General features: G+C 43.2%; 1 protein-coding gene across 4 annotated transcripts; it reads left to right on the top strand.

The window, feature by feature from the left end:
- The first annotated feature begins 4127 nt into the window (after positions 1 to 4127).
- LOC124042999 (otospiralin-like) lies at positions 4128 to 8931 on the top strand. Of its 4 annotated transcripts, XM_046361169.1 has the most exons (5): positions 4129 to 4307; positions 4473 to 4608; positions 7562 to 7639; positions 7812 to 7850; positions 8572 to 8931. In XM_046361169.1, the coding sequence occupies exons 2-5, from the start codon at positions 4473 to 4475 to the stop codon at positions 8772 to 8774; spliced, it is 456 nt and encodes a 151-aa protein (XP_046217125.1). In that variant the 5' UTR covers positions 4129 to 4307; the 3' UTR covers positions 8775 to 8931. The 4 variants fall into 4 exon arrangements, with proteins under 4 accessions (XP_046217124.1, XP_046217125.1, XP_046217127.1 ...); XM_046361168.1 differs by having other exon boundaries at positions 4128 to 4608; XM_046361171.1 differs by lacking the exons at positions 4129 to 4307; positions 4473 to 4608 and adding an exon at positions 7237 to 7341.
- The last annotated feature ends 228 nt before the right edge of the window (positions 8932 to 9159 follow it).

Raw genomic sequence — 9159 nt, forward strand, 5'->3', positions numbered from 1 at the left:
CTAAATACACAATTTGTTATAGTAAACATACATGTATCTTACATAATTTAAAAGACGAACGTCTCATTAATCCAGCCGCTGTGTCAGATTTCAAAAAGGCTTTACTGTGAAAGCAAACAGAGGACGGCGCCACGCACACACAAGTATTACTAGCATTTTCCAACCAAGCATTAGCGTCATGAAAGTCCGAAATAACAATAAAATAAATTGCTTACCATTGAAGATCTTCCTCTGGTGGCAATGCCATGTGTCCTAACTACACAGTGAATGTTCGTTTTGTTTGATAAAATTCATTTTTATAGCCTAACACGAAACATTTGTAAACAGCTTGCATCATGATTTCCGTCTCAGTCAACTTTGGACGAAGCGTTCGTGGTAATTACACACACTAAACAAACGTTTATCCAGTCATGGTTGGTTTCATTGCAATCCTCTGGTTGTTACTAACACAAGCATACTTGATGGTTCTTTTCCCGGGACGTATTGACCGAAACAAACCAATTTGAAGACACCAATCAATGACCTCATTACGCACCGATGGTAGGACCGGTCTATCGTTGATTAACTGTATTTTGGCCCAATGACCACTGATCATCTTGAAACCTAGCCTGAGCTGAGGTAAACGGCAATATGTAATGGTTATACGTTTGAAGACCAGCCTTTGTCGTAAACTCTGGCGTAAAAGAGGTTCATTGGCCATTGCAAATCCTACTTGATGGAGCCACGGGTGTTACGCATAGCAGTACATATTCAATAGCATTTTCAACAACTTTATATATTTAAATTATGGCAAATAAATCAGGAAAAGCTAGGTATACAGATTTAACCCAAATTACAGAGGAAATAGATAGATACAGCGAGACCGAGTTGCTTCAGGAAGATGAATCTTTCAGAGAAGCTAGTTTTGACTCCCAGGTGGAAGACATGTTTCTGCATGGCGGGGATGCCTTGCTGGATCGGTAAGTTCTAATGCTAATGTCATTGTTTGAAATTAATCATATCAAATATTATTCATTTGAGATTTTTAAAAATATTTTCTTATTTTATTTGCAATATTTAAAAATATAATCTGAAATGTGTAAAGTACACTGTGTGTGTGTGTGTGTGTGTGTGTGTGTGTTGTGTGTGTGTGTGTGTGTGTGTGTGTGTGTGTGTGTGTGTGTGTGTGTGTGTGTGTGTGTGTGTGTGTGTGTGTGTGTGTGTGTGTGTGTGTGTGTGTGTGTGTGTGTGTGTGTGATATATTTTTAAAATGTATTTTACATAAACATGGAATGGAACAGCCCTTCACCACTTCACCGTAGTGATTATGTTCCCTGTACTCTATATATATCTGTTTATTTTACGTGTTGATACAGGGCTCATACGTGAAATTATTGTTACTGATTTTTTTAAATCTTTCACAGTGGCAGTGATTCTTCTTGGGCACAGGCACTATGGTGGTCTGCTTAAAAGTTGTTGGTATTGCAGACTTGGACAGGGAGAGGTTGAAAATGTCAGTGAAGACACTTGCCAGTTGGTCAGCACATGCTCGCAGTACATGTCCTAGTAATCCGTCTGGCCCTGCGGCCTTGTGAATGTTGACCCGTTTAAAGGTTTTACTCACAATGGCTACGGAGAGCGGGATCACACAGTCTTCCGGAACAGCTGGTGCTCTCATGCAGGTTGCAGTGTTACTTGCTTTGAAATGAGCATCAAAGTAGTTTAACACGTCTGGTAGTCTTGTGTCACAGCTCCTTGAAAGCTGCAGCTCTAGCCTTTATCTCAGTGAGGATGCTGCCTGTAATCCATGTTTTCTGGTTGGGGTATGTACGTACGGTCACTCTGGGGACGACGCCATCGATGCACTGATTGATGAAGCCAATGACTGATGTGGTGTACTCCTCAATGCCATCGGAGGAATCCCGAACATATTCCAGTCTGTGCCAGCAAAACAGTCCTGTATCCATTAGCATGATATATTACGTTTTGTATGTATTCATTTATGGATGTCCATCACCCATCTCGTATGATATGCTACGAATTACAAGTTGTATTATATGTTATGAATTTTAAAGCGTACAATATGTTATGAATTTGAAAAGTGTACTATATGTTTCGGGTTTGCTACATGTAGTATGATATGTTACGATTTCTAGCTAGGTGGCTAAAATGAGCTAGCTGGCTAACGTTAGCTTGGCTAGGGGGTTAAGGTTAGGGGAAGGGCTAGCTAACATGCTAAGTAGTTGCAAGTTGCTAATGAACTAAAATGCTATAGTTGTCCGTGATGAGATTTGAACACACAACCTTTGCGTTGCTAGACATTTGCGTTAAATGCACATCCATCCACCCCGAAAAACCACTCTACTTTTGTTTTTGCCTTTAAGTAACCATCTGTCTTATATACCCATACCAAACATAACATAACTCTAATTTGCCTAGGTACATCTAATTACGTCTAGTCTATAAGACCAGGCTGTTTCATCTCAATGTGTTTGTGAAGGTGTCAGATCATTGTGTGTGTGTGAAGTTGCCAGTGAGAGGACACTCTTCATATAGAAGGGTTTATCCATCTCTGTACATAATTCCACTCCCCTCTCAAGGATGAACAAAAATTGTTTACGCTCTCACACACACACACACACACACACACACACACACACACACACACACACACACACACACACACACACACACACACACACACACACACACACACACACACACACACACACACACACACACACACACACACACACACACACACACACACACACACACAGTACACACTCCCCATCTCTTTTACATATATGTACAGTACACACTCTCTCTTTTACACACATACAGTACAAACTCTCGTTCTCTTTTTCTATCTACTTTCTCACAAACACACACCTCTTGTGATGTGTCTCAAAGCCTGAATAAACAATTAAATGGTTATTAAACACCAATTTAAACACCAGCCAAGCACTCAAAGCCTTGAATGAAGACTTGATTAGTACCATCATTAGTGCTGATTGATTAGTACGTCTTGGTCCTTCTGTAGCTCAGTTGGTAGAGCATGGCGCTTGTAACGCCAGGGTAGTGGGTTCGATTCCCGGGACCACCCATACGTAGAATGTATGCACACATGACTGTAAGTCGCATTGGATAAAAGCGTCTGCTAAAATGGCATATTATTTGATTAGTACAGATTGATTAGTACTGCTTGATCAGTACTGCTTGGCTGGAGTAAAAGGCAGCAACCCACCAGCCCTGGCAGGGGAAGTTTACCCAACCTTGGTCTAAACATCAGAACAGTAGCTCAGTCTCAGTCTCAGGCTTACATCCTGGTGCTAGCCTCCCCCAAAGAGAATAACAGATGGAAGAGAGAAATGACAGGATGCTCTCTCATAACCCGTGCCAGTCTCTGTTTGTCTGTCTGGTCTCTGTGTCTCATCTACTCTGTGGGCTCTTTCTCTTTCCCCACAATAAATCTGTTAAATATTAAAATACTGCAGCCGGCTGCTGTCTGGATACAAAGTGTGAAAAGTTCCGGACTGGCTGTGTACTGGTCTCTCACAACTCTCTCTCTCTCTCAGCTCTCTCTCTCTCACAGCTATCTCTCTCTCTCACAGCTCTCTCTCTCTCTCTCTCTCTCTCTCTCTCTCTCTCTCTCTCTCTCTCTCTCTCTCTCTCTCTCTCTCTCTCACAGCTCTCTCTCTCTCTCTCATGTCTCTCTCTCTCTCTCTCTCTCTCTCTCTCTCTCTCTCTCTCTCTCTCTCTCTCACTCTCTCTCTCTCTCTCTCTCTCTCACAGCTCTCTCTCTCTCTCTCTCTCTCTCTCTCTCTCTCTCTCTCTCTCTCTCTCTCTCTCCCTCTCAAAGCTCTCTCTCTCTCTCTCTCTCTCTCTCTCTCTCTCTCTCTCTCTCTCTCTCACAGCTCTCTCTCTCTCTCTCTCTCTCTCTCCCTCTCTCTCTCTCTCTCACACAGCTCTCTCTCTCTCTCTCTCTCTCTCTCTCTCTCTCACAGCTCTCTCTCTCACCGCTCTCTCTCTCTCTCTCTCATGTCTGTCTCTATTTCCCCCCTGGCTGCCTTTTCCACCTGTCTATATTTTCATCCCATTCTTCTCCCTCTCTCCATCTCCCTTCCTGTTCTTTCCAAACAGATATGTTTAACCCTGAGGTGGTACACTGTATTTGATGCTCAGTGCCAAATGTTTTTTCTTCACGATAGATTTCCTTGACGGTAAACCGCAGTTTGGTCAGCATTAATAGTAATGCATGGTTGATGCTGTAGTCTACCTAACTAATGCTGCAAATGCAGTGTTGTCAGCATTATGCCTAGAGTCAGGTAATGAAGAGTTGGTATCATAGATCACTGTGTGTGCGGGTGTGTAAGGTGTGTGAGGTGTGTGAGAGATCCAGGGAAGTATGTTGTGGTGGAGGTCAGACATACAGAGAGGAAGTGTGAAAAACAAATATGTCTGCCCTTCTTCTGTCTCCTCCTCACCTGAAGATGGACAGAAACCCCAGAGCACAGGACAGGGACCGTTCAACGGGTGCAGACTACTGTACAATCAAAGAGGAGAAGGTAGCTGTAGTTTACTGTGGTCAAATACGGACAAACTCCTTGGCTCAGTCATCTCAATCAGGTAAGGTTTTCTACCTGCTATTTAATATTTCTAGTACAAATGTATTTTTCTCTACATTGGTTGGTTAGGTAGTGTACTCTAGACTAGGGCTTAGATTCAATCCGTAGCGTGGAAGATCTACGCTGTAGCGCAATTTAGATTTAAAGGCAATGTTCCTGCGTTGGTGGATACTGCATGTTTGTATAATTTTTTAAAATATTTTTTTGAAGGGGTGGATCAGCTTTAATATTGCAAATAGATTGTGGCTTCTATGAATGTGATTGTCTGCATGTTTTACAATCCCCCATATATATATTTTTTTATAAATATATATGTTATATTAAATATATATATATATATTTTCCTTTATTATTTCCCCTCCCCTAATTGGAGTAAACTAATGAACAACAACAATTATGCTTTTACTTCCAGCTTATTCATACTATATACATTTTACAGACACAGTTTTTTTAGTTCCATCCTTATGCTACCCTCAACCCCTCCCATCTATCTCTAAAGACCATCCAGTCCCATCTTTCTGCTACCCTCAACCCCTCCCATCTATCTCTAAAGACCATCCAGTCCCAGCCTTCCTATCTCCCATCTATCTCTAAAGACCATCCAGTCCCATCTTTCTGCTACCCTCAACCCCTCCCATCTATCTCTAAAGACCATCCAGTCCCAGCCTCCCATCTAAAGACCATCCACCCTCAACCCAATCCCATCTATCTCTAAAGACCATCCAGTCCCATCCTTCTGCTACCCTCAACCCCTCCCATCTATCTCTAAAGACCATCCAGTCCCATCTTCTGCTACCCTCAACCCCTCCCATCTATCTCTAAAGACCATCCAGTCCCATCTTTCTGCTACCCTTAACCCCTCCCATCTATCTCTAAAGACCATCCAGTCCCATCCTTCTGCTACCCTTAACCCCTCCCATCTATCTCTAAAGACCATCCAGTCCCATCCTTCTGCTACCCTCAACCCCTCCCATCTATCTCTAAAGACCATCCAGTCCCATCCTTCTGCTACCCTCAACCCCTCCCATCTATCTCTAAAGACCATCCAGTCCCATCCTTCTGCTACCCTCAACCCCTCCCATCTATCTCTAAAGACCATCCAGTCCCATCCTTCTGCTACCCTCAACCCCTCCCATCTATCTCTAAAGACCATCCAGTCCCAGCCTTCTGCTACCCTCAACCCCTCCCATCTATCTCTAAAGACCATCCAGTCCCATCCTTCTGCTACCCTCAACACCTCCCATCTATCTCTAAAGACCATTCAGTCCCAGCCTTCTGCTACCCTCAACACCTCCCATCTATCTCTAAAGACCATCCAGTCCCAGCCTTCTGCTACCCTCAACCCCTCCCATCTATCTCTAAAGACCATCCAGTCCCATCCTTCTGCTACCCTCAACCCCTCCCATCTATCTCTAAAGACCATCCAGTCCCAGCCTTCTGCTACCCTCAACACCTCCCATCTATTTCTAAAGACCATCCAGTCACATCCTTCTGCTACCCTCAACCCCTCCCATCTATCTCTAAAGACCATCCAGTCCCAGCCTTCTGCTACCCTTAACCCCTCCCATCTGTCTCTAAAGACCATCCATCTATTTTTCAACTATGCTGTGATGTTTCACAAAAGTTCTGAACCTTTCTATTCTCATAGTTTCTACAAATTGTAAATTAAAGATGAAAATTTTTACTAAGAGTATTATTATACTATTGATCGATTGACTATTGATCGATCTGACTTTTCTGATCACCCAGCTGTGCGATTTGCAGAGTTAACTCCAGGTAAATGTTGCAATTCTTCAGCCATTCCTGAACCTGCGACCAAAAACAGCTACATATGGACAGTACCAAAACAAATGATCTAATGAGTCACTTCGCAGCAAAATCTGCAGAGCTGAGATGGTTGTGTCCCCCATATATATGACATCATATTGGTTGAAAGAATTTTGTATAATAATTTAAATAGAAAACAAAGTTTTGAATCAGGTGTAATTTTGTGTATCAGTTCATAAACCATGTGCCATGGAATTGGTACATCGAAAATCTCTTCCCAACTATTTTGCCACCTGTATGTCACAGCTGTCAATGTTTTGGTCCTTAAATGAAATGGGTATACTTTTTTATTTATCAGAGTTTTCTTTAACCAATTTTGGCCTTTAGTGCAAGGCCCGACAGGCAAGTTTCTTTGTTTCTCCGCCTTCCAATTCCTTCTTCTATTTTTGTGGTAATGCTGCAATCAGTTGGTTTTAATTTTGGGTAGAGCAGACACTTCCATATATTTTTGTTAGCAGCATGTGTGATATAACTCCACCAGTCTTATTTATGATATCATTTACAAAGAATATATAATTTGTTTGTTTTTTCCTCTCCCAAAAAATAGTTTTAAAAAAATCAATTAGTATATTTGAGTTGAACCATAATATTTGTTGTAATATTTGTTCTGTCTTTTCTGGCCGATTAAACTGAAATCGCAACCAATTCTCTATGGCTTGTTTTAAAAATAGCGATATTTTGGAGATTTCATTTTCAAATAACCAAAAGCGAGAGGCTGTAATCTGAATAAAGAGGAAAAGGCCATTCCTGAAGGCAATGTTCCCTCATTAACGGTAAACGCTGCGTATGTCAGCTCGATGGGAAATGACCTTGCCACTTAAATTGCGCAACAACGTGGATCTTCTGCGCTACAGACTGAATCTAGCCCTCGAGCTTGTTGGCTTGGTAACAACATTGGAATAGACAGGTATTTTCCCTTTGTATTCATTTCTGCCTTTAACTTTCTTCCAGTTTCTATTTTCTCTGGGTGGTTTAAGGAAATTAGTCCTTGATAGTTCAAGGTAAACTGAGCATTTTTTCTTGCTACTGTATCTGCCTGCATGTGTTTTTTCTGTGCCTCTTGGCCTCTCTGCCTATTCAGTTGGACTGAATAGTGTTTCTGTGTCCCTCTGTCTATCTCTGGATAGCCTTGTCTGACAGCATGCATCGCCTGCGTGTCTCAATGTTGGTCTGCTTCATACTCCTGGGATTCCTCAGTTTCACAGGTAGGTGAACACCTTTGAGTATACCACTCATAGGCTGTGTTTTTCACAGGCAACCCAGTTCTGATATTTTGCCCAGTTATTGACAAAGGATCTGATCGGTCACCCATACTGTCCTAAAGTACTAAACTTTAGGTCTGACTCTTTCCATTTCCCTTCACTGTGTCTTATCCAGGAGCAGAAGAGACAGAGACTGCTACAAAGGAAGGCAAAGGTGAGCCAGAAGGATGGATGAATATGTTTTATTATAGGGCGGCAGGGTAACCACTAGGCTACCCTGGGGCGGCAGGGTAACCACTAGGCTACCCTGGGGCGGCAGGGTAACCACTAGGCTACCCTGGGGCGGCAGGGTAACCACTAGGCTACCCTGGGCCGGGAGGGTAACCACTAGGCTACCCTGGGCCGGGAGGGTAACCACTAGGCTACCCTGGGCCGGGAGGGTAACCACTAGGCTACCCTGGGGCGGCAGGGTAACCACTAGGCTACCCTGGGACGGGAGGGTAACCACTAGGCTACCCTGGGCCGGGAGGGTAACAACTAGGCTACCCTGGGGCGGCAGGGTAACCACTAGGCTACCCTGGGCCGGGAGGGTAACCACTAGGCTACCCTGGGCCGGGAGGGTAACCACTAGGCTACCCTGGGGCGGCAGGGTAACCACTAGGCTACCCTGGGGCGGCAGGGTAACCACTAGGCTACCCTGGGGCAGAGGGTAGCCTAGTTGTTAGAGCTTTGGACTAGTAACCGAGAGGTTGCAAAATCGAATCCCAAAGCTGACAAGGTAAAAATCTGTCGTCCTGCCCCTGAGAACAAGGCAGTTATAACTGTTATAACTGTTCCTAGGCCGTCATTGAAAATAATAATCTGTTCTTAACTGACTTGCCTAATTAAATAAGGGTTAAAAAATGTATCATTTGATTGATTGATTTTGTCCCTAGGCAGGGAAAAACGTGAAATGCCCAACTGGGCCCTTTGGTCGTCAGACTTCACAGGCTGGTTGCAGGAGCTGACTGCCCAGGCTGGTTACGACCGGATCCAGGACCTGGCCAGAACCTACTGGGCCCACTTCCCTATTGCCAGTTACCTAGGTTACGACAGCCCCGACGAAGACACAGAAGAATCTAAGGGGGTACCGGAATGAAGCTTGGGTCAAATTAAATCATTGGAGAAGTTTTAAAATCACTGCCTTTTAACTATTGTCTGAATATTGCATTGATCAAACTATACCCTGAACATATTTAGTAGCAGACAGGCATGCATGCACACACAGTTAATGCTATAAATCTCCTTTAAACAAATTGATGGCTTATTGCGCTTTTCTTTGTCATCTTGTCAAAGCAGGAAAGTTTACAAAGTTATTATCTTTGAACAGTTTGATTCTCATACATTCAGATTCTTGCATCAGAAACCTGACTTGATCTTGAGTGGCTTTGATCAACAGTTTTGATTAAGACTGCACAGTGTTGATTAAGACTGCACAGTGTTGATTAAGACTGCACAGTGTTGATTAAGACTGCACAGTGTTG

The sequence above is a fragment of the Oncorhynchus gorbuscha genome, linkage group LG09, assembly GCF_021184085.1.
Source record: "Oncorhynchus gorbuscha isolate QuinsamMale2020 ecotype Even-year linkage group LG09, OgorEven_v1.0, whole genome shotgun sequence".
NCBI classification, from domain to species: Eukaryota; Metazoa; Chordata; class Actinopteri; order Salmoniformes; family Salmonidae; genus Oncorhynchus; species Oncorhynchus gorbuscha.